We start from the raw sequence: 26,349 nt of genomic DNA, 5'->3' as shown, positions 1-26,349 counted from the left end.
TTACAGCCAGAACTGTGCTCAAATCTCACATCTTCACATTTAGTCTTGGCTTCTTCTCACACTTGAAAAGCTTTGACCCGGCCTGACCTTGCTCATCCCTTCCTTTCCTCCGGCAGAGCAGTTATCCCACAATCCTCTGGACCTCAGTAACATTACAGAATAAGTTCACATCTAAACCTTCTGCTAGATGTGACAGGACAGGGGCACTTCTGTTGTGAAAAGGAGAAAGAGGTATAACTATAAAGGGAGAACAGGAGAAATTAACTACAAAGGGAGAATAGGAGAAACTCAATTAGAGGAATCAGTGCAAAATACGCTCTTTTCTTCATGAATATTCCCCAGTCCCAAGGCTGAACTGGCCTTTTCTGCAGGCAATGCAAGTAGGTTTTACTTTATTGTCATTATTTTATTTTTATGATTTCAGTCGCACATCAAACTTGAATATTTTGTTCTGGTAAACAAATAGTTGTCACCAAACCACTATGCATCTCTTTTTGCACTTCAGAAAAGCTTATTCAACAATCTTATTGACTGCTATTTGAAGTCCTCTCTCTGCTGCATAACCAGCTGAGCACTTTCAAAATGGGGAACAAGAGTCACACAAACTTACACGTCAACTTCAGAGATAGGAGGCCCTTATTGGATGTCATTAGATTAGTCTTTCTCTCCAGTTCATATGCAATTTATATCTTCTCTTTTCCAAAGTCCTGTTTGTCGCAGTAAATATCCAAGTTTTGCTCTCTCAAATCAGTAGTCAATTATTTTCCCCCAGTATACTGAATATTATATTAGAGAAAGGTTAATCTTCCCAGCATTTATGGAAGACAAGTTATAATGTATGAAAGTGTATGGACACAGAATAAGTTTCCATCAACTGTGGCAGCACCGACAGCAGAGCTCTATGTGACACGTATAGCTCCTCACTCCAATGTGCAACACCATTTTCTACCCCAGGAATGGCAACAGTAATCAAGAAACCTCCCTCTAAAAGCAGTTTCTCCCAATTGTATTTGAACATTGCTCAAATCTCTGCAGTACTTCATGGAAAGGGAGGTGATTTTCCCCCTATACTCAGCTTTTGTGAGGCTCCATCTGGCATATTGTGTCCAGGCCTTGAGCCCCCAGTACAGGAAGGGTCACTAAGATGATCAGAGGGCTGGAGAACCTCTCCTGTGAAGACAGGTTGCCTTTCTTCACAGAGGGAACTGGGATTGTTTAGCTTGGAGAAGAGAGAGCTGTGGGGAGACCTCATTGTGGCCTTCCAATATTTCAAGGGAGCGTACAAACAGGAGGGAGGACGGCTGTTTACGAAGGTGGACAGTGGTAGGACAAGGGGGAATGGTTTTAAACTGAGACTGGGGAGGTTTAGGTTAGATATTAGGAGGACGTCTTTCACCCAGAGGGTGGTGACACACTGGAACAGGCTTCCCAAGGAGGTTGTGGATGCCCCTGGATCCCTGGAGGCATTCAAGGCCAGGCTGGATGTGGCTCTGGGCAGCCTGGTCTGGTGGTTGGTGACCCTGCACACAGCAGAAGGGTTGAAACTGGATGATCTTTGCGGTCCTTTTCATCCCAGGCCATTCTGTGAATCCATGAAAGCTTGTCAGAAGGACTCTCAGAGGAGGCAAGCCTCTGGTGTGAGTCTGCTGTGACAATTCTTGCACTCCCCAATCTGATTACCAACTGAGTAAAATTCTTCAAGCTGCTTTTTAAAAGCAGTGCAGTCATTTGGGTGAGAAAACAGAAAATTCTTATTCCGTGGAATAAGAATTTTCCATGGAAGTTCTTCCATGGAAGGATTCTATCCTACAGTCAGCAGTAGAGATGATGCAATTTTTCTGAGTGTTTTCACATTACTGAGAGGTCCCTCTAATAGAATACTAGATTATAACTCCTTTCTTACTAACAAAGAGGCTTTTTGTCCTTTATGGAAAAAAAATACTGGGAGAAAAAGCCAGTTATGTCAAATTGAGTATCTAATTACCTTGGAAAAAAGAATCCTTTAGGAAGGAAAAAAAATCTATTCAAAAGATTTTTCAGCATATTTAATGCACAACCCATATAAAATGAAATAAGTTACAACGTTCTTCAGTAAAATATAAAATGAATATTTTAAATAAATCAATCATTTTACTTTTTCTTACATTCTCCAGACCAATGCCAGTAAACTAAAATAAACATGTTATTAAAACAGAAATCAATAGTAAGCTTTAAAATACACAGTACTGCAAAAAGGTCAAGCTCCAGTATTGATTTTAATGTAACATTTTTGGTGTGTAGTTTCCCAAAGGGTTCTTCTCTAATATTGCTCTTCATTCTTCCTTCACTTTACATTTGCACTGGTGAATTCGTTGTTCTTTTCTGCAAAAGCTGTCCACTCCATGAAGTTTCCTACGAGCACATCATGTATGCGATGTGCTGCTGAGACATGACAAAACAAGGTCGGGAGGAGGCACTCAGACTCATGAGAGTATCAATTAAATCGAAAAGTTAATCACAGTTACACAGAGACCCCTTCCAAATACAAGGAGTAAGAAATGAATGGCTGCAATCTAATAACCCACCACTGAGAACCACCTCTGTGGACTGTGTGTACATATTTTTAAAAGCTGATTTAGAGTTTAGAAAGATTTTCTTTAAGCAGGTGAGTATGTTCAGAAATACAGAGGCTGTAATAATTCATCCTGCTAATGACAGATGAAATACGACACCACATGGAACCCTGCAGACTTCAGCAAGTCATTAGCACGGAATGTTTGAAAATCTATGGTCTTCTTCAAGAAAGCATTTTTCTTGTAGCTTTTCAAGGCAAAAGTTTACCAAGGAACTCATAGGAGATGACCCAGTCAAAGCATAGCTAAGTTTAAGAGCTATCAAGAGCCATTCCCAACTAATTATCTCTTTTGTTGACCAAAACAGAAGCCAATCCAGGGAAGGGATAACGGGGATTGTATCTGTAACTGCACTACAAAGTGGATTGAAGACACAAAATTCTTCTTCCTACTGCAGCTGCTATTTCTCTTCTGGAACTGCAGGTTGAAATTGTTGATATCCAGATACCATTTCTCATCTACTGATAGTCACCATCCACCCAACTCCCTTTGCAAGGGATCACACGAACCTTTCTTGTTCTACCTCAAAGGAAATCACAGGGAGAAGCTCAAGTACATTTTTTGGATCTTTAAGTGAACCCCACTGGACCTTGGTTGAAGAACAGTGGGAGGTTACCCTTCCACCTCTTTGTTTATGTGCTGAGCAGATAGAGAAGTATCTGGTTTTGGTAAAGGCTACACTAGAAATGCTTGTCTGTAGAACACACATGGCCATGACCCTTATTTAACTAAAAGTAAACTTTCAAGGTTGAGACTGTCTGATCAGAGATTTTAAAAAAGATTTAAGACATACTATCATAAGATCTACCTGCATCAGATCCTTTTAATAAGATCTTGAGCAACACTCACACACTGCTCAGTGCCAGTCCTTAAAATGTTCTACCTGTCTTATGCCCTAATTTTAGACCAGAAGCAGAAAGTGAAGGGCCAATGTCCAAACAAATGTCTACTTTTGAGACTTTCCCTACACTAAAATTACCTCTTATTTCCCCAGATGAAACTAGTGCTGGAATCACAGAACATACAGTGTAGGACAATTGTAGCAGAACTAAGCATAGGGAATTGGGACAATTGTACATGAGCAAACTGCACACAGAAATACACCTGGCATATTATATGCAGATACATATGGAAGACCTGATCAAAATAAACTTTCTGCAGTATCGAAGAGACTGAAAATCACCAGCATTTTGCAAAAACACCTCATTCTGCATAGAACTAACATGCCTCATATATGAAATCATACAACAAGAGTTGGGAAACATCCGTCGAGTAAAAAATACTGTAAAATCATTAATATAATTGGTCTAGTTGAAAATAAATAAAGGTTGAATTTGCCCCCACATTCAAGGACAAAAAATGGTGAGTACTATTTTATGTACAATTCCTGTCAGAAAACACATTTTTCCTTTGCCAGATATTTAAGTATTTCTTGTGTGCATTTCAGTTCATGAATCCAGTAGCCTGGAAGGCTGACATGAGATAAATTTTATTATGTTGATTATATACACTGATGTTCATTCTTACTTTTCAAAACTCTCTTTTCTTCTGTCTCTCAGAATGCAAAACCTTTATAAACTAATAAAATCAGCCATCATCAGCATGACGTAGAATCATAGAATCACAGAATCACAGAATGACCTAGATTGAAAAAGACCACAAAGGCATCACATATTCTGCTTAAAAAATAGCTTAATGAGTCTTATAAGAACAGCTGAGGGAACCAGGAATTAGCCTGGAGAAGAGAAGGCTCAGGGGAGAAGATTATGAGCCTCAACAATTCTATGAAAGGAGGTGTAGCAAGGTGGGAGTCAGCCCCTTCTCCAAGTAACAGCAACAGTAGTGGTGTAAAAAATAATGGCATCAAGATGTCCCAGAGGCTCAGGGAGACTATTAGGAAAAACATTCCAGAAAGACTGTTGACATATTGAAATTGGTTGCCTAGGAAGGTGGTGGAGATACCATTCACAGAATCATAGAATCACAAGGTTAGAAACGACCTATAGATCATCTAGTCCAACCGTTTCCCCATTACCACTGCCACCACTAGCACTAAACCATATCACGCAGCACATCATCCAGATGCCTCCTGAACACTGCCAGGGACGGCGACTCCACCACCTCCCTGGGCAGCCATTCCAGTGCCTGACCACTCTCGGGGAGAAAAAACTTTTTCCTCATGTCTGATCTTAGCCTCCTCCGGTACAACTTGTGGCCATTTCCTTGGGTCCTGTTTATTGCCTGGGAGAACAGGCCAAATTCCTCTTCACAGCCTCCCTTCAGGAAGTTGTAGAGTGCAATGAGGTCTGCCCTGAGCCTCCTCCAGACTAAACAATCCCAGCTCCCTCAGCTGCACCTCGTAAGACTTGTGCTCCAGACCCCTCGCCGTTTTTGTTGCCCTTCTCTGGTCACGTCCCAGGGCCTCGACGTCATTCCTGTAGTGAGGGGCCCAAAAGTGAACACCGTACTCGACGGGCGGCCTCACCGGTGCTGAATACAGGGGGATGATCACCTCCCTGCTTCTGCTGGCCACGCTATTGCTAATGCAGGCCAGAATGCCGTTGACCCTCAAACACCTGGGCACGCTGTCGGCTCATGTTCAGCCGAGCATCAACCAACAGCCCCAGGTCCCTTTCCTCTTCACACTCATGAGGAAAAACTTTTTCCCCCCGACAGTGGTCAGGCACTGGAATGGCTGCCCACGGAGGCGGTGGAGTCGCCGTCCCTGGCAGTGTTCAGGAGGCGTCCGGATGAGGAGCTACGAGATATGGTTTAGTGGCTCGTGGTACGAATGGTGACGGGAGGACGGTTGGACTAGATGGGCCTGTATGTCCTTTCCAACCTTGTGATTCTACAATTCTATGATTCTATGAAAGGTTGCCCCCAGAAACCTTTGGTGGAGCTGCCACCCTCCTGCTTGGAAGCCAAGGGCCCGCACCCATGAGGCGGTGACCGTGATGTCACAGTGGGTGTCACGGAGCGGCCATTGTGACGCGTGAAGCTTGGAGCAGAGCAAAGGCTGCCGGGCTCAGGGGGAGTCACTGCGGCCTGGTGAGGCGTGGAGAGAGGAGGGACTCTCGCAGTGCTCACCGTCGACGCAAATCATGTATGCTAGGAAGCGGAAGTTGTCTGACTCGCAAGAGCCAGGTGAGAGCGCAGCATCCCTGAGCCCCGCTCCCGACACTGGGCAGAGGGGTGCTGGGGCTGTGCCTGCTGCTGAGAGCTGAGAGGGGAGGAAGGGGCAGGCAGGAGCTCCCAGACAGGCCTGGGGCAGGGCCCCTCTGCTCCTTGGCAAGGGGGCCCATCTTGGGCTGTGGCTGCCTTGCCTTGGGCCTGCCGTGGCCCCTTCCCCTCCACCGCCTCCAGCCAGCACGGCAGGCACAGAGCAGGACCCTGGGAACGGCCCTCAGGGACACCTGGCCCCGCCACCTGCTCACCGCTGCTCACATTTGCTCTCTCCTCTGCAGCGTGCGTGCTGTGTGGCTGGGTCGATTACGACCTGGACACCTACGGGCGCATATTTGACCAGATCGAGTTTAGGGTCCACGAGTTCTGCTTGGTGAGTTCCCTCGAGCGATCCTGACTGCTTCCTGCCGGGACGCTCCCCTTCTTCCTGTCCTCATGAGATCCTGCTCTTTTCTCTCCTACAGATTTTTGCCAACATCTCTTTTGACGAAACACCAACAGACCAGGGAACTGTGCACATTGATTATGCTGCCCTCACAACCAAGGTCAAGCAGGCAAACCAGAAGGTGAGGACCTGAACGGAGCGGGCAGATTTGTGCCCCGAAAGGCTCACACCAGCTTAGCCTGGACGCAAAGAAAGCAATTGCAGCCTTTCCAACCGCCTCCAGGACAAAGTCCTGCAATTGGAGATGCGCCCTGTCCGCCAGGCGGCTTTGTAGAGTGTGACCAAGCAATTCCCACACCCTGTGCCCTGCCCAGAGGTCTGGGGCCGGCTGCAGAGGCCCTGAGCCTGCTGCTGATGGGGCTGTTCTGCTCTTTCCAGCAATGCTGTGTTTGTGGAGAGAGGGGCGCTGCCATCACGTGCACAGAGAGCGGCTGTGAACGAAGCTTCCACCTGCCGTGTGCCAAGGACGGGCAGTGCATCACCCAGTTCTTTGGGCTGCACAGGTAAGGGCTGTCAGCAGCAGCCAAGCCAGGGAGGATCCCGCAGCGACAGCTCCCAGCAGCCTGCCAGAGCCAGAGACAGGGCCTGGGGCTCCTTCGCAGTCCTCTACCTTCCACCCATCACTTCTCAGCATGCCCATCCCTTCCATCTTCCCCAAGGTCCTACTGCTTTGAGCACTGCCCTCGACAGACAGCAGTGACAGCTTCAGCAACCGGCACCCGCTGCGCCATCTGCCAGGAGACCGTGGGGAACATTGCATCCTACCACACCCTGACGTGCTCGGTTTGCAAACATGCCTGGTTCCACCGGGGCTGCATCCAGGTAGGAGTCCTCCCCTCACCCTGCAGGCACGCTTAGTGCTAAGCAGCACCAGGCACTGCTCACGCTCACTCTGCTTGTTCTTCTCCTGCAGCAACAGGCCTTGAATGATGGCAAGGAGTTCTTCCGCTGCCCTGTCTGTCAAGACAATGCTCTTTTCTGCATAGAGATGTCCATCCTCGGGATCCAAATCCCAGACAGGTTGGTGTCCTTCTGCCAAACCATGCAGATGAGAAGGCATGAGCACTGGGCCTGCCAGCGAGTGTCTCGGCAGTCCTGGCCTTTGGCCGTCACAGGAGCACGTGCCTCAGCTTCATGGAGAAGCTGGAAATGGGGTTGGGGTGGATGAGAGGGGATAACCTTGGATCTGGTGCTGGCAATGCTGGTGCCTCATCACTTTCCCTCCCTTCTTTTATAGAACACCAGCATGGGAGGACGAGCGTGCATTCGCAACACTTATGCAGAGGCACAGGTGCTGTGATGCCATCGTGTGCTTTTACCACAGAGGCAGGGAGCTGGCAGAAGAAGAGGGGTGAGTTACCGCAGCAGCTCTCTGTGGATCCGTGGGGGATGTCACAGAGCCTCAGCACAGGCTGGGGGAGCAAGGACTGAGCAGCAGAGATGTGCCGGGGACTCCCTGGCTAGGCTCACTTGGTCCTCAAAGCCACAACCCCCTTGCTTCCCCAGGCCCTGGCAGCTGATCCTGTGCAGCTCCTGTGGAGTGGAGAGCACCCACCGGCAGTGCTCCTACTCAAGCATCAGGATGAACATGTGGGACTGTGACAGATGTGCTGGCCTGGGTACCGGTAAGAGGCGATGAGTCGCGAGGCACAGGGCTGGGGCCAGGCAAGGCCTGGCAGCAAGTGCTCGGGGCAGCTTTGCCAGAGTCTCTCTGCTCCAGGAGGGATGGCAGCCTGTCCCTACCCGGAGCTACAGGTTCCTCCTGCTGACCTTCCGCCTCCCCTTACAGCCTCCGCCGCCATCTCGGAGCTCGCGGCACTCAGCACTGCCAGCCAGCAGAGCAGCCTGGAGCCATCCCACAGCCCCCAGGAACACGAGCACAACTGCTCCAGCCCCGACAGCCAGGCAGCATCCGAGCCATCACAAAGGTCCCAGCTGCCACAGCTCAGCTGCCAGACCAGTGAGCTGGGGACAACCTGCTCACATGGTCCTGACCATCAGGATACAGTGGAGCAGCACCAAGCACAGCATGGGAGCAGCCATACACCCACCCCAGCCACTGAAAGCAGCTCCCGCATCTCCACCAGACGGGGCAGATCGGGATCCTCCACAGCAGCCACAGCAGCCGCACGCAGGAGGCGTCCCAGGCAGCGGAGAACAAGCCGCACACGAAGCCGCTCCCCGCTGCAAGGTTGGGCTTCAGGATCCCAGAGCCCAACCAGAAGACCTCGCGGCAGCAGGCGAACACCATCTCCAGCTGCTCAGAACAGAACCTGCAGCACCACCAGAGCGGCAAGGCGGAGGTCCTCGAGGGCTCCCCTGCATTCACACCCTGCGGAGTGGCCCGGGCAGACAGGGGAGGCCCGCATGCAAAGCCGTTCCCCAGTGGCACAACGAGCCACATATGTCCTCAGCCGGTGCAGAAGAGGCTGCAGGAGAAAGCCCCAACAGCAGAGGCTTTCCCGGTCATGAAGTGACTCCCGGGTCTAACATTGAAGCCAACAACCACCTCCCATAAGCCCAAAAGAAGATGCCGTGTTCCAACAGTGCGGTCTATCCAGGCATGTTGTCACTCCTGGGTGCAACATCGATCCAACATCTGCTGACCCCCCGCACAATCAGCCCAAAAAAGGTGACATGGAAGCAGTTCCAACCGGGGGGGGGGCATCCCAGGCACAAAGGCACTCCTGGGTCTAAGATCGGAGCCAACATCCGCACCCCGGCACAATTCGCCTGAAGGCAGACGCATGGAAACAGCCGCGGGCCAGTACCATGTGCTGGCTCTAGCCCCAAGTGTCCAACACAATAAACCCAACCATCCCCCACCCATTTCTTTGTCAGCTTCTTTTTCTCCGCTTGTCCAGATGTGGGCAGACCAAGGCGCTGGGATCACAGGGTTTCCTCCTCCTCAGCACCTTCCCAGTGGCTGTGCAAAGGCTGCTCTGCAGCCCTTGGGCAGCCTGGAGGATTGGGCGCAGAGGAACCTGCCGAGCTTCCAGAAGGCTGAGTGCAGGGCCCTACACCTGGGGAGGAACCAGGGCACGCTTCTGTAAAGTAAGGAGCTGACCCGCTGGACAGGAGCTCTGTGGAGAAGGATTTCCCGCCTTAGTTCCCGGTGGGGCGGGGGGAGCCATCAGAGTGCCACCTTGTGGCCAAGACCACCAATGGCAGCCTGGGGTGCCTTCAAGAGAGTGTGACCAGCCGGGCAAAAGAAGTTCACCTCTCCCTCTACTCTGCCCCGGTGACGCCACACCTGGAGTCCTGTGCCCACTTCTGGGCTCTTGCAGCTCAAGAAAGACAGGGAACGTTGCTGGAGAGTCCAGCAGTGGGCTACAAAGCCGAGGAGGGGCCTGCAGGAGCATCTTCCTCAGCAGGAAAGGCTGACGCACCCGCTGCTGTTTAGCTTGCAGTAGTCTGAGAGGGGAGCTCATCAATGCTTATCAATACTTAAATGGGGGCTGCCAAGAGGATGAGGCCAGACGCAGCAGGGAGCATCTCAAATTGCTTTTACTGGGCTCTACAACGGGCCACCTGATCATGGGGAGCCCGTTGACGAGGCCTTCTTGCTTCAGCTGCAGCAAGTGTCACGCTTGCAGGCTCTTGTCCTGATGGGGTGGTTGAAATCCCGCACTGGGATAGCGGCATGGCGGGGGGCAGACAATCCAGGGCATTCCTGGGGCCTGTTGAGGATAACTTCCTGGTCCAGGCATTAGATGGAGCGAGCCGAGGTGAAGCCTTACAAGAGCCGCTCTCCATCAGATTTGAGAAACCGTGGCAGTTGGGTGCAATCCCTGGTGACTGGCAAAAAGGAAACATGACTCCAAGTTTAAGAAGGGCAGAAAGGATGACCCGGGGACCTAGAGGCTGGTGAGCCTCACCTCTGTGCCTGGGATGATCATGGTGCAGATCCTCCTGCTCACCATGTGAAGGCACACAGGAGACCAAGAGGTGACCCGAGACAGCCGGCGTGGCTTCACCAAAGGCGGATCTTGCCTGACCAATCAATCTGGTGGTCCTTTGTGATGGAGGGTGGCAGCGGTGGACGGGGAAAAGGCGAGGGATGTCATCTCCCCGGCCTTCTGCAAAGCCTTTGACACGGTCCCCCACCTCATCCTTCTCTGTAAATGGGAATGGTATGGATTTGAAGGAGGCAGTGCTCGATGGATTAAGAAGTGGTTGGCTGATGGCAGCCAAAGGCTTGTGATCAACGGTTCTCTGTCTGGGTGGAGGCCAGTCACGAGAGGTGTCCCTTAGGGATCAGGGGGCTTGGGATAGGTGCACCCTCAGCGAGTTTGCGGACGACACCAAGCTGAGCGGCGCAGTGCATCCACTGGAGGGAAGGGACCTGGGCAGGCTGGAGAAGTGGGCCCATGTGAACACAGCGAGGTTCAACAAGGCCATGTGCAAGGTGCTGCACTTGGGCTGGGCAATCCCAAGTACTTACACTGGCTGGGGGAAGAACTTGAGAGCAGGCCTGCGGAGAAGGCCTGGTGGACAAGAAGCTGGCCGTGAGGCAGCAGCGTGCGCCTGCAGCCCAAAAGAGCAGCTGTATCCTGGGCATCGTGAAACAAGGGGTTGCTTGCCAGGAGAGGGAGCGATGTCCAAAGGGCCGGAGCACCTCTCCTTTGAAGAAATATTGAGGGAACTGGGCTTCTGCAGCGTGCAGAAGAGAAGGCTCTGGGGAGACCTCACTGTGGCCTTCCAGCACTCGAAGAGAAGGAGGGGGAGCGGCTTTTTGACGTGGGTTGATAGTGATAGGACAAGGGGGAATGGCTTTAAGCTAAGACAGGGGAGGTTTAGGTTAGATATTTGGAGGAAGTTTTTCACTCGGAGGGTAGTGAGGCCCTGGAACAGGCTGCCCAAGGAGGCTGTGGATGCCCCGTCCCTGGAAGCATTCAAGGCCAGGCTGGATGGGGCCTTGAGCAACCTGCTCCACTGGGAGGTGTCCCTGTCTGTAGCAGGGAGCTTGGAACTAGATGGCCTGAAAGGTCCCTTCCAACTCAACCCATTGCTGTGATTCAGCGAAAAATGAAACAACGCTCCGCTGTATTTTCCAAATGCGCAAACTTCCACAGCTTGGACGGGATGGGTTGTTCAGAACCTACCCTGGCAATCCGGGAGGACACTAACATCTTCATCAAGGACCGGGACAAAGGGACAAAGTGTGCCCCTGGCCTGTGTCTAGATGTGGCGGACACGCCAGAAGGCAGTGCTGCGATTTAGCGACGGTTAGCCACGATGAGAGCTGGCCAAAGAGGAACCTGGTGGGGTTTCACAAGTGCGAGTGCAGGGTGGTGCACCTGGGGGGGAATATCTGCACACGTCAGTCCAGACGAGGGGCTGACCTGCTGGAGAAGAGCTCTGCACAGAAGGACCTGGGTCTCCTGGTGGATACCCGGCTGGCCATTCTCACCTGCTGGAGGTGATCCTTGTCAGCCGTGAAGGACAGGCAGCCTTCCAAGGAAGATCTGGGATGTTACCCAGGCAAGTGGACAACCTTGGAGAAAGGTGGTGAGCAATCGAGGGAATTAGCTGGAGTGGAATTAGTGGTGGAGTCGCCGTCCCTGATGGTGTTCAGGAGGCATACGGATGAGGAAGTATGAGATACGGTTTAGTGGCTCCTGGTAGTAATGGTGATGGGACGACAGTTGGAGTAGGTGGTCTTCTATGTCCTTTCCAATTTTGTGATTCTATGATTCTCTCTTTTAGGAGGCTTCTCTTTCAGACATGTCTAACAGGCTATGGCAGGTATTTAAAAGGGGACAAAATCTTGCTTTTTCACTTCTTCTGAGTCCACACACACACACACACACACACACACACACACACACACACATACCAGTGGCAGTAAGAAACATCATAGCAGAACGCCATTAAATATGCTCAATTAATTGTTCAATAAGCCTCAAATACATCACTGAGGTACTGGTGTTTTCATTAAATAATCAACGTCATAAAAGCAATGTATTATTCCGAGTTAATGGTAGGTACTGACATGAACTGGAAACAGACTATGAGAATATTAATGGTATTCTTAATCTAGGGGAAATAACACACTATATTCTTTCCTATTCTGTTCAAAATAGTAAGTTCTCTAGTAATTATAACTGTAATAGCAGTATTATTTCTATGTTATTGTTCCTAATACTAATAGTATTACAACCTATAAATTAGCTTGAGCATTATCATATGACTGTAGCTCCAACACATTAACTGGTCACATCTACTAATGCAGTCACCGCAAGTTCTGTTGCAATTGAATAAAAACCAGCTTAAGTTTTCAAATTAAATGACTCTTGAGAGGAAACTTTCTTCATGTTCTAAAGCCACAGTGAGAGACAACAGCTGAGCTGAGTAAAAGAACCAGTGCATTAGCTTGAACTTTGTGTCTTCAGTGGGGTTTTTGGCCAATATGGTATCATTAGAAAGTTCTGCTAACCTATTCTTAATCTCCAGAACTGATTAGAGAGCATAGGAATACCTACTGGTCAGACTCAAGGACTAAATACCCAACCTCTAACACGAGTAAGTTCATCCACATATAACTCTGCCTTTTTCTGAGAGGATAAACATTGCTTTCACTTAAGGAGATGGAAATAAATAAGTACTTCTATGGACAGAGACTTTATTCATCCAGTCTATCAAATTAAGTAGAGAAACTCCCAGGGGAAATTCAGCCAGAAGGCAGCTTTAGTAAAGCACTTCCAGCAACATTTGTCCATTAGTTGGCCTGGGAAAGCAATATGTGAGATGAGGTGGTGTTCTGGCCCAGAATGGTTAAACATGAGGGAATTCAGTCACTGGCAGCAGTCCAATTTCCATCAACAGATTACAAGCCACACGTGTTCTCATGACAGTAGTTATTAAGTTTTGCATTAATTTATGACGCTTCCCAACCACTACATACTCCCAGACTCTAAGAGAAGAAAATCCTGGAGAGACTTGTCATAGTTTCAGGGAAGTTTTAACCATTTGCCTAGGTATGTATGAATAAATAAACTACATACCAAGTTAATTAAAAAAAAAAAATCTTCTTTCAGAGTCTTACATGGATATACTACACATCTGATCAAAATGTGGTGATCAATGCATACAGAAACAGTACTGAAATTATCCATTATATAGAGTTAGACAACTGACAGTCAAAAGTTTACCTATGTTTAATTTTTTACTTAAAGATAGCAAAACTGTGTTTGAGAAGGCAATGGATATACACACTTTCTAAATACATAACCTTTGTGTTTCTCTATCTCATAAAATGTTTACCAAAGACATTACGGATATCAGCATCACCTGCCATCAATATTTGACTTAAAGATAGTCAAGAAAAAAGTAGTAGGTTATCAATTTCATATTTTTTTTTTAATGCATTGAAAGTGCAAAGCAAAGTAGTTTTTAATACTATGGTATCCATTAAATTAACTGATTATGGGGCTTATGCCCCTACCATAACTATTCAAAAAATTTAAACACCAGAACTACAGCATTCCAAGTTGCTTCTCACCAGTTAAAAGTGGCAAATCTTTCATCCAAATGCAGAGGTCTGGCTTCATTCTGCTCACTTGCCTACCAAAGTGCCTGAAATAATAAGCTGAAAGAGCTACTGAATCACCGTTCTACAATGCACTACCAGCACAGACATCAGACACCATCCTTCTCAATCTAACCAGCCTTGAACACTGGTGCATTTGTACTCTGCATTCTTCGTATAGGTTACGAAGCCTACATTTCACTTCCTTTTTTCACATGTTCAAGGATTAACACCATAGAATCACAGAATGGCTTGGGTTGGGAGGGACCCCAAAGACTATCCAGTTCCAACCCCCCTGCCACAGACAGGGCCATCAACCTCCAGATGTGGTACCCTTACCTGTCAACGTCATTCGTGAACATGTTTGACACAACAAAGAAAGTACTTCTGTTATTGCTTCCATGAGCTGCAGGTTCTGAAGACTTGAATAATGTGGTCTAAAGCTCTTGAACTCTGGAATGGCTTCCAGTTGCTCCTGGAATATACCCTATGCATGCTAACAACTGTTCTCTGTAACAGTTTTATTCCAGTATATGTTTTAAGCACAGTACAGCTGGGAACACAGGTTTTGTTCCATCTTACAACCATCCATGTGCTTTCATGTTTACTATATAACTAAATACAAAAGGAGTATTTTTAAGTTTTTCTTGTCTGTATTACCTAGAAGTCTCTGCATTGCACCAAAGTGAAAGGTATAAAATGTTCTATCTGAACAGTGTACACTGAGCTCTTAAGTTTATGTTTCAAAACTGAAGTCCAGTAATGATGAAAAATTATACCAGCTCTAAAAGTATGTAAGTGTCCAGAAGACTGATAGATACCTGAGCTGTATAGAAAATTGCAGGCTTTTTCCACTTGAAAGTATGGATCTTGACTTAAAAAAAAAACAAAAAACAACCACAACCACCACACACTGCACAGACATTTCTCATGGCCCTGAATTCGAGAGAGATTGCTTTCTCAATTGGAATAGAACAGGAGGGGTAGGTATGCTGAATCCGAACAACAGAAATCTGTTCTTCATGAGGTCGGCATAGCAGCAGTCACTTCACTCTCAGCAGAACATGTTCTGAAGGAGAACAGCTCCATTTATTACAGCGCTTCTTCAGTGTTTTTAACAACACAAGCTTCAACCAGAGCTCAGTCCGTAAAACACCTCAAGTAACAGCTAAGTAAACACTTCCATCTTTTAAATCTATTTTATGAGACAAAAGCCTTCACACTCCAGCCAAGTATTTATTTATAATCATATATATATATATATATATACATATAGTACACAGAAAGTAAAATAAGAAATTCTTGATTATCTCTAGAAAAAAAAAACAACACCTAGTAAAGACACAAAAGATGCTAAGAAGACTCTTAACATGTTATTTTCATGAGGATATTTTTGTTCTAGATTTAGTCTGATAGTTTACACTTCAAAAGCACAGATTCTTCAAACCAAGTTTAAGAGAACACAGCAATAGCCCCTGTAAAACAGCAAATAGCCTCTGTAAAACACACCATCAGGCATGTGAAAAGCCAGCCTACTCCCTACCTTCCACATGCCAACGCACAGCTAACAGAAACTGAGCTACGGAAAACCTGATGAGAATCACTGAGAAGTGTCAAGGGACAAAATACTGAAGTTACAAAACAAACATTTCCATACTGTAAACACGTTTAGATGAACTCTAAGCAGCCAACATTCAGCTCGAATACAACACGAGCTTTCCTGTCAAAGACCAGTTCAAAGAGGAGAGATTTTTCTATTACATATTGATTTCCTTTACTGCTGATTAAAGAAAAGCCCGATTCATTTTCTTGGGCATTTATATAGTCCTAGCTAATTACATACTCCATCAGCCTAACACAATTAAATAACAATATAATGATGTCTAGAAAACAACTGCTATATATGCAGACAGTTTAAGTAGCACTAATTACACCCTAATTTTTAAAATCCATCATAATGAGTCTTTCTTCCCATTCTCAGAGGGGAAGACAATGAGTAGATTAATATTTGTGATCTGTGTGTTGTATTACCTTCTAAACAAAACCACTGAAAGGAACTACGAATCACCACACAAATCCACCAAGTTCACCATACAGCCAAACTGATGTCCAATTCAAATTGGAAGTTTTTACTTGCTAATAATTACCAGCATCAAACTCAACAGAGGGAATATATCTTTGAAATGCTACACCCAACTCTGCAGCTGCGTTCTGTGTGTTTGTATCAAGTTTCTCACAGTAATTACAATCTCTACAGGCTCTGAAAATACACAACTAATAAAGTAATGGTTTTACATACAAAAGAGCTACCAAAAAGGGTTGTTTGTTTGTTTGTTTTTCAGGTAAACCATCTAACTACCATACTTTGCATCTTCAAAGTGCTAAGACATTAAATATTAAAGCAGTTGAAAACATTCTGCAATACAGAGAAATAACAACAACTACCATTTCTACTGCTGTTAAAACATACTTTTGATCAAACAGAAGACTTAAAACAGAGGGATTGTAAGTAATCCACCCATACAGCGCTCCCTATTGCTATCTTTCTACAATGATTTTTTTTTTTTTTTTAAAGAAAAAAGAGAAGTTAAGAAAGATTGATTTTAAAAGACCAAAGAAGTCAGGTAAAAATTGATACAGAACGTTGACAAGGCAGCATCAGCTGATTTGCTGCTTTTAATGTGTATTTAATATCAAAATTGGTTATATAGCCCCAGGGTCTTACCTACCATTTGTCTTGAGGGCACAAAATTTAACTGTTGATAATAAATAGGTAAATAGCAGTAATAAAAGCATTAAGAACATTTGTTTCAAATACTGTTATTAACAAACAAACCTTCTCTTTTGAGCTTCAGAGTCTCTCCTGGCTCGTTCTAATGCCAATTCTTCTGCAATTCTTTTCTTTAGTTCTTCATCATTAACTACAATTAAAAGAAAATTAAATGAAGTGTTAACAGAACACAATATATTCCTCATTACGGAAACAACTACATAATACATTATTTTGTTTTTTCTATAAAGCAAAGTGCTTTCTTGTGATTTAACTGCCTTTCAAATTTTAATGCACAACACTAGAGAGCCATTAAAAATTATACTTATTAAACAACTTTTCCATTAACAGTATCTTCTGAAAATTATGAAAAAGCATACAGTTAAATTAAAGGTGATATAGTTAAATTAAGGACATGTTTCTTAAAAAAAAAAAAATAATAATATATATACACACACACACTGTTATAAAGTAAAATCAGGACAAACGCCTGAACTTTAAGTAGAAAAGGCAAACATGCTTTTTACTCATATGAAACAGAGGGAAATAAATTCCTATGTAATTAATCAAGTATTTTTATACACATTTTTCCTCAACAACGGAGCATTTCTAACATCTTACGTACTGATATTTTTAGTCTCTCTTGTTGGAAAAAAAGTTTTTGCCTGAAATTCTCTTCATTTCACTTAAGCAGGTGGGCATAGAATAAGCATTTATTTTGTTTTGACTCAGCCGAATTCTTCAAGTCTATAATTAACTTTCCCACACACAAGTAGTGTAAGTACATACAGTGTAAGATCCACTGATTCTACAAGCTTGAAAAACATCCAAGTCTACCAAAAGCCATTCAGTGAGACTTCTGTTCACACACACACAAAAAAAACTCCCTTTACAAAATGGCTTGGGTTGGAAGGAACCCCAGGGATCAACCTCCATATCTAATACCAGAGCAGGCTGCCCAGGGCCCCATCCAACCTGGCCTTGAACACCTCCAGGACAGGGCACTCACAGCCTCCCTTCATCACCGATCACAGAATCATAAAAGCTCTTTAAGTCCACTCAGATCATCCCACCTAACCATCAACATCCTCCCCATGCCCACTAAACCATGCCCATCCCTCAGTGCCACATTAACACGTCTCTTCAACACCCGCACAGACATCAACTCCATCTCCCTGGGCAGCCTGTTTCAATGCATCACCACTCTTTCTGAGAAGAAATTTTTCCTAATATCCAATCTGAATTGATATTCAAGTGCTCGGTCTTGCAAGCTACTACACTGTTCATATTCAATAGCATCAATCTGTGCACCCATGAGCACAGAACTGTAGAGATAAGAAATTTTGCATTTACTTCCTTCAACTGAAGCTGTAGCAATTAAACATGTTTCAGCAGACTTCCAGAGGAAAGGTTGTTTCAATCAGAACGCAAACAAACCAACCAGACATTTGCTCATTTTTGAGATAGTTTCATACATTTTTTTTCTCCATACAAAGGCAAATTGACACAAGCACAGCAGGAATAAAACAAATCAAATACTGTTAAGATTGAGCAATACTTGCTCATTCTTACAAGTATTTACAATGTTCTCCATTTTCAGAAAATGCATTGGCTTCGTAACCAAAAGTTGCAGACAATGTTGATTTGTAATTACTGCTATATATATATATATATACACACATATACATATATACACACACATATATATATGCTATATACACATACATACACACACATACGCACATATATAAATATATATATACACACACACATATATAAAAATATATAAATTTATATATATATATATATAAAAAGTAACTCTACAACACTTCTATCTTCCAGTACAGGCATCAGGAAAGTTTCCTTACTCATATGAAGCAGCTGGCTCAAATTCCATTCTCTGGACCCACAGAGCAACAAAACATGCAGTCTCACTCCAAAAACCAAGATATAGATGTGAGACAACCTCCTCAGAAATAGAAACCAAAACACTAGCTTAAGTAACTGTAAGACAGCAACTGCATTTTAAGGCAGGAATCAATTGCAAGTTAACAGTTACAAAGCAGTGTCCTTACTGTTTGTGTCTGTATTCATGCACAGCGACAGCACTCAACAATTGTCAGCAGTCAGAAACTTGTGGAGATACTGGGGCAAAGGAGAATGAGACATCTGCCTTTCAGGTAATGCTTAAAAATAAAAAATAATTTAAAGAGAGAGGCAGATTTACCCAGAAGTGGAACATTTTCAGTTTAGACTTCCTCAGACTATCAGGTTTGAGCCTATATGTCATACATACTCCAGCAAAGTGCACCAATCACCAAACTGGCATCAAATTTAAGTAAAGACAAAGTAAGTATTTGGGTTAGGCTTTTTTGGGACAAATTTCTCAGCTAAAGAAATGCTTCAGAGGGTGCCTATTAATCACAACACAAATCAGGGCAGTCGCCAGTTCTGGTATCTCCTTTGTGGAACCAACTTTTTGTTTTACATTAAGCAGCAATCAGATTTTGTGAACCAAAAGGATGCACACAAAAAAAAAAAAAAAAAAAAAAAAAACAATGACAAACATGATCTCTGTGATACTGACTTCAGGAGTCATTTTGATCTGCAAACATTACCCAGCATCATTAGCCCACGTTCCTTTTACAGTTAAAAGAGCCCAGTGTGCAAGTCTCTCATCTAAAGCAGATGTTCATAATAACAAGTTTTATGAATGAACGAAGCATCTCCATGACTCTATGGGAATCCTGAGCAACTAAATCAGTTATAAGCACCCTAAGTAAAGCAGTAAAGAAATCAATAGCCATTCTGCCAGACACAGCAAAAGCTTACTCAGATGATGGAGTTGTAACAGGAAAGGACGAGGGGACACTTGTGAGCCTGAATCTGTGATTCTGTAAAGTGAGTGTCTGTAAAATTCACTCTGAAGTCAAATTATATATGACAATCCAGAGGTAAATATATATATATCTATATTTAAACAGATATTTAAATTACTACAAACCCTGAAAGAAAAGCAAATGTCCATTTTATTGGGACTATCTCTACTGACTGCCATCGCTGTTCCCCTGTTTTCTGACCTGAGGCTACACGAGTACATGCTCACAACCTCTGTTTGGGAGACACTGAACTGCTGCACCACACCTGTACATTCCCAAACAAAGATCAGAGAGAACACTCACCCAAAGAGACAAAAAGTTTAGCCAAATATCAGGCAATCACAAGGATGCTGGTTTCGTATTGCAGCACACACGAACCTCCCCGTACCTCAGTAAGCACCGCAAGCCAAAATGAAAGCTGTTAAGGTTCTGCGTTTGTACACTTAGAAATGATTAAGCTGTCATAAAGCAAAAAAAATGTATTTCACATCACAGCTACCTTATTCACAGAACAATCTGAAAACCCACGATCAAGTGTTTCTTACTGCAGTTTTGCTCAACTCTGATACCTCAATATTTCACATTCTTTTAATACTGTGCCTGAGAATACAGGAAATGTTGTGTAAGAATGTTGTTCACCAGCATTTATATCATGAGCCTCGTTGCTTTGGTGCACAAAAACAAATACAGAAACCTCAGACCATAAAATAGCCTTTAAAGTCATAATAAGAAGAGATTCAGGCATCAGCCAATAAAGACATTTGACCTTAACAATCAATTAGATTGCCCATCGATCTGCCAAATACTAATAGGGAATAAAACTGGAGCCATAGATCACTCAATAGAATTATTGTAAGATATAATTAGGTAGCTCCCCAGTGGGAAGTTTATGATGTTTCAGTAAAAAATTGCAGTTTTATAAGTAGGAGAGATTTGTTCTGGGAGAAGAAGCTTTTAGAACAAAAAAAAAGTTAATTTATTACAATGGGGATGAGGAAAAAAATGGAACTGTTCTAGGTAAAACCAACACTATTTCCCTGCAATGGAAATCTCTGCTCAGACTGCAGGACGTTAAAACCAAACAGCTGGCAAGCTAGTGGAGAATATCACAATATGGTAGATATAAGTCTGCAAAAATAAGCATAATCAGGACACAATAAGCATACAACAGCTGCCAAAAATTACTTAGCTATTCCTATCCCCTTAGTATTTCAAGTTCTTCAGGACACTGTAATCAGTGTCAAACTCGTCTTTAACTGCATCCCAGAGAAGAGAAACCTGGAAGATTTTCAGACAACTATATTTAGGAAGGTCACACTTAACCTTAGCGCTTTGCTATGCTCCTACAAGAGGGCAAAATGCATCTCTGCCTTTCACCAAGTCTGAATGCACTAATGCACAGTTCACATCACAGGACAATTTAGATAGATGGTCAGTAATGGGAACTATGCTCTGAAAGCCATAGTGCTCTACCCAGAAATAACTCTGTCCTCTTAGCATGCGAGTTGGGGATGCTGATAGGTGTCTGATAAGCTGTATTCTCCCTGCAATAATGGAAATCGAGTACCACCAGCTGCACTGCCAATAGGCTCCTTACCCTGCTCAGCTCCAGCAGCAGGTTGCACAGTGCTTAACAGACTGACCATCCTGCCCTGTGTAACATCACCACAGATGTGAACACTGGTGTAAGAGCCAAGTTAAAACAAAGAGCTCTCGCCTGGAGCCTCACAGACCAAGCAATGATGGTCAGAGAACACTTTGCCATTAGGATGCCTTCGGGATGAAGGAACCTGGGCTTTGACATCTGGCTACCTCCTCCTCTGAAATGCTTTGATACACAGATATTATGTCTAATAGTAAGTCACAAACTCACAAACATAAGATGCATTTCCTCCCCTTCGCACACAGAATTTAACTTGAAGATGAGCAAAGGTAAGTTCACCAATTTTTAAACAAACCATTTCTGTGTACTTCAGTGACATGCCAATACATGGACTTGGTACATTCAGCTTGCTCAACACTCAAGACAAAGACTTAAAAGATCTAGAGAAACTATAAGTTACAGCCAACATCTATCTAATGGCTAAAACCTATGGCTGTGCCCAACAGAAAGAAAACTTCCAAAATAAAAGCTGCAGCACATTGCAGCAGGGTTTTGACAAACACACAAGCAGACCAACAGTTATGCAAGTGCAACAGCATTTCTGCATCAATGCTATTTTGTTTTAATTAAAAAAGAGCAGAATACCTCACTCATACAGATAGATATTGTTCTCTGTAATCTACATTAAGTGTAATATAATTGCTTTAAGAAAAAAAGCCCGCAGAACGACAGGAGTGTACAAAGTAATTAACATTCTTTATGTGTCCTTCAAAATCAGATGAAAAAATAAAACATACATATTCACAGGGCCCAAAAGACTAACAGAGTAGTCCAAAAGACTAATTATAACTCCTCAGTCCTCATTGATGGCTCCTAGGGGTACTGAAGAGCTCAAGCATTTCCCAATAGTTACAGAGGCTTCAGAGGGAAAAAAACAAAAAACAAAACAAAAAAAAAAAACCACACCTCCATGTTGGAACACTCAAAAGCCATCGACCAGCACCACGGACCCAAAGCCAAGAGCTTTGTAACAAGCAAAATTCTTTGGAAGACAACAGCAACCCTAAACTCTAGGTCTACTATAGATTGCTGTGTTAGGATGTATGCAACTCATGCATTTGGACAGTACTTTCTTCCATCCTTTTGCTTCATCATTCAAATCAAAAGATCGAGATTCATAACTTCTCTTGCTTAAAGCTGTCTTGTAGAAAAAGTATTTAACAAGATAGTACAGCGTAGCAAGAAGGCAGCACCCAAAGCTGCAAACAACACACATTAGTTACTTGCAGCTTGAAAACAATTAGATAGAGAAGTGAAAATATGATACAGACAAATTAATCAAACAACCTCTAGCTTGCAGAGCTAGGAGTCTGCTGTTAGTTTTGGGATTTAAAAAAAAAAAAAATGTTAATGGAAACAGCATTTACCATCAGGCACCTTAACTAAATCCTCCTGAAAGGGCAGGTGCATTAAGTTATTAAGAGACACTTAGGTTTGGTACAATCACACGTTTTAGAGAATGCTTAGGAAAACAATATTCAGAGACTGAATTTACAAAATTAAAAAAAAAAAAAAAAAAGGAAAACCAGCAGATCTACTGATCTTTCACATTCAGCTTTGCTAACAACACAAAGACGGTCAGTGAATGAGGCATAAAGGCCTTTGTCACGCGGTCTCTTTTTCAACACAGCCCTATCAAAACTTACAGAAACATCAGGGCATTAAGCTCCCATTAGATTCAGTTGAAATAATGACTATATATATTGAAAATAATACGTCATAATATATATTATATAATATAATATATATATATGACATATGGCACTACCACACAGCCCTTTCCCATTGGAAAAGCACTAGGTGTTCCTCATCTGGCAGGGAGATTGGACTCCACAATCCCCAATATTCTGTGAAATAACGGCAAGAAAACCTGGAATGACTCAACACAGAGAAGACAGAGGGCCAGATATTAATGCAAAACAGGCAGTTCAGGGCTTCTATTCACTCTTCCATAACACACTGTTGAAAAGACTCACAGAAAAGTTGATTGGGCAGTACTTAAAAGACAGATTTTGTATTGCTTGAAATGAACAACAGGCACCTTTTTCTCCAAATTGTTGAAGCCAAACTAAAAATCAAGTAAAATCAAAAGGTGAGTAAAACACTGAAGAACACCAACAGGCTATAAAATATATGAAGTGCAGTCAGAGGATTTGGCTTCAATACCAGAAGGAATTTACTTTTTCCCCCTACAAAAAACAAGAACATTCCCCAATCACTACAGAACTTCTTGTGTTCACCTCCGTAGCACCTGGTATTGACAGCAGAGCATCAGGCCATTCAAATCACTGATCTGCTGCAACAAAGCATTTCTCATGTCCCTGCGTGCATTAAGGATGAGCATTAACCACCTCACCTGGGACAACCCACCCTAGGGCTGGTTTCCACCCCATCATCTCTCTCAGGAGCTGGCAGAGCAACTACAGCTTTGTAGACGTTAAAGTTAATGAAGATGTCACAAGGAAGATTCCTAACAGCACACTAACAGCCATAAATATTGAATCAGAAAGCACAGTGGCAACCTGATGGATTCATGACATCAAGCTATGGGCTTATAAATAAGTTATGAGTCTTCCGCAATTAAAACGTTTTCCCACACATACTCCAATCAAATCCATAACATGCAAAGTTAATATACATGTACTCTCAAATTATTCTTTCCACTTAATAAGCTCTCCAGTTTGGACCATATCTAAATTCCACACATCACACAAATAACCATCAATATCAACAGCAGCTGTCTAAGTAGGACAGCAAAGACAAAACATTTGATCTGTGAATTCATTTCTAACCAGGAGAAATCTAAACAAGGAACACACGCTTAAGCAGCACACAATAACTTCCAGTAGACTAGACTGAAATAAGTGTTCATATTATTTCTTATTCATTTAATCAAAACACTGCAGCCTTTACTTGCATTCTCAAAATTATCTCAAGTGACTGACGAACCACGGACATAAATTCATCCTATTCCCAAAATAGGTTACGTGAGGTCCAGGTTAAAGAGCAATGGTGAATCACTGCAAGGCAGCTTCATTCACTCCTCCATGTACAACTGTGCGCTCGCAAAAGCTTCAGCTCAGAGCCATCAATCTCTTAGGGATTGTAACTGTTGCAAACAGCACACTGGTCTTCCTACCATACAACATCTTTTTAAATAATAATATAGTTAAGCATAAGCTCAGTTTTCAGACTCGTACAAATTTAGCTACCAAAACATACAGCAGCTCTTCCATTTCAATTCAGAATTACAGCCACTTCCAGCAATCAGGGATTCAGTACAAACACAGAGCGCGCCTCCAAGGACAGGATTTTGTATTAACTGTTAAATATTGGTAATGTGCAGCGATACCTAAGCAAGCTCACAGAATAATTAATACAAAAAACAATGCAATTAAGTGTGCATAATTTAAAATTATTTAATATTTTAGTTTCAAAAGGCGCTCTTGCATATATTACAGTATCTGTTTTACAATGTAAATGCGGATCTCAACCAATTTATACTCATTTAAATTAGCAATAAGCTGGTAGATGATCTAGAAATAACGAAGCAAAGTTAGTTACACTGCATTGGGAACATCTTCTTTCCAGCATTCCATTATTGTAACTTCAGCAGTAAATCCCAATAGTGAATCAGTGCAGACTTAATAAGGGTGGTCTGGAAAAAACAGGAGAGAGCTGAACTGCAAGGTTTTGCCTTTTAATTCTTTCAATGGGTTTCTATCTGTGCTTACAAGATCTGTTTACCAATAACTCATTCCTGAGATTCATTCCCATTGGCTGAGCTCTTCTAATACATGATTTTGTGTTGGTGCAATTCCTCTGTAAGACTTCATGATTATTAAAAAGAACCATGTCTGTGTGGATGTGTGCACGGAGAAAGAATTTCAACGCAATGCAGAGACCCCTCAAAAAAATCTAAGGGGATGCTTCGTAGAATCCTAGAATGGTTTGGGTTGGAAGGGACCTTTCAGATTATTTAGCTCCAACCCCATGCTGTAGGTAGGAACACCTCCCACCAGAGCAGGTTGCTCAAAGCCCATCCAGCCTGGCCTCGAATGATGTTTATGCTTAGAATTTTCTTCAAACTTAAAATTAGTTGCAGGGAAAAAAAAAAACATCATGACAAAAGATTTCCTGTCGTAGAGAACTTAAATTACGTATAACAGGTGGACAGAGATAGGGAAATACTGCAAGAAAAGAAACATGAAATATGAAGTATCTATCTAAAAACACCCAAGAGCTGATACAATAAATAATTTATCACCAGTAAGACTGAATTTAAGAAAAAAAAAAAGGCAGTTAAAAATTAGGTACAAGTGTGCATCTTCTCTAAGAATCATGCTTTGTCAGTTACAATAAATCTTCATGTAGTGATATAAATTCAAGTCGTTATTGTTACAAAGTTGTGAAACTTTTCAACCAAGTTTTCTTAGTAACTCACACTTCCCATGTACCTCTGCAACACACACACACACACACACACACACACACACACACACACACAATAATTGGTTTCACCACTATTCAGCCATAAGCCAGTTTGTTGTCCTCTTCATTTAACATGTTTGTGTATACATTAAATACAGAAGAATCACATACCTTTATAAGGCTATCACTAGCAGCACGTCCTTAGATTTCAAGCAACAGGTGAGAGACTTGCTATTTCAGCTGTCTGCACTGGTTACTTCCTACTATACATCAGCTGCAAGTGTTTTGTTGCTGAATACAATGGATAAAAGCATCAGGTTCCCATAACTCACCATTTAAAAAATAAACAAACACACTGTAGATGATAATGGGAAGGATTTAATCAGACTGCCTTCAGTTGGATTAAACATGTAGTGTCCTTTCAAGACAATTTAAGCTGTCTTGTTTCTGATCTTCATGGCTCATAAGTTTACAGTGAAATTATTTTATCTGACCGTATGGGGAATTTACTGCTACTCCTTCTATCTTCTTGGAGAAAAAAAATCACATCTAACCCTGTGTACAAAGAACAATGTGAAATCTGAAAATATTTGCCTCATTTTTAATAAACTGCAGTGTTTTCTGAATACGTATGTCATAGAACGGTTTGGGTTGAAAGGGGCCTTTCAGATCATCTAGTTCCAACCTCACTATAGGCAGGGATGCCTCTCACCAGACCAGGCTGCTCACAGCTCCATGCAGCCTGGCCTTGAATGCTTCCAGGGAGGGGGCATCCACAGCCTCGCTGGGCAACCTGTTCCAGTGTCTCACCACCCTCACAGTAAAGCATGAC

General features: G+C 43.5%; 1 protein-coding gene across 2 annotated transcripts in view; it reads right to left on the bottom strand.

Annotated features, from left to right (window-relative positions):
- CHCHD3 (coiled-coil-helix-coiled-coil-helix domain containing 3) overlaps window positions 1-26,349 on the bottom strand; it is a 166,577-nt gene that overhangs the window by 121,026 nt on the left and 19,202 nt on the right. For both annotated transcript variants that reach the window (XM_042872393.1, XM_042872394.1), the window contains exon 3: window positions 16,611-16,695. In XM_042872393.1, the coding sequence (XP_042728327.1) occupies window positions 16,611-16,695 (85 nt within the window). The remainder of the gene's footprint in view (window positions 1-16,610; window positions 16,696-26,349) is intronic.

This window comes from Lagopus leucura, unplaced genomic scaffold (assembly GCF_019238085.1).
Source record: "Lagopus leucura isolate 7727_CA_CO unplaced genomic scaffold, USGS_WTPT01 Super-Scaffold_100008, whole genome shotgun sequence".
NCBI lineage: Eukaryota > Metazoa > Chordata > Aves > Galliformes > Phasianidae > Lagopus > Lagopus leucura.
This window is presented reverse-complemented; position numbering and strand designations above follow the sequence as displayed.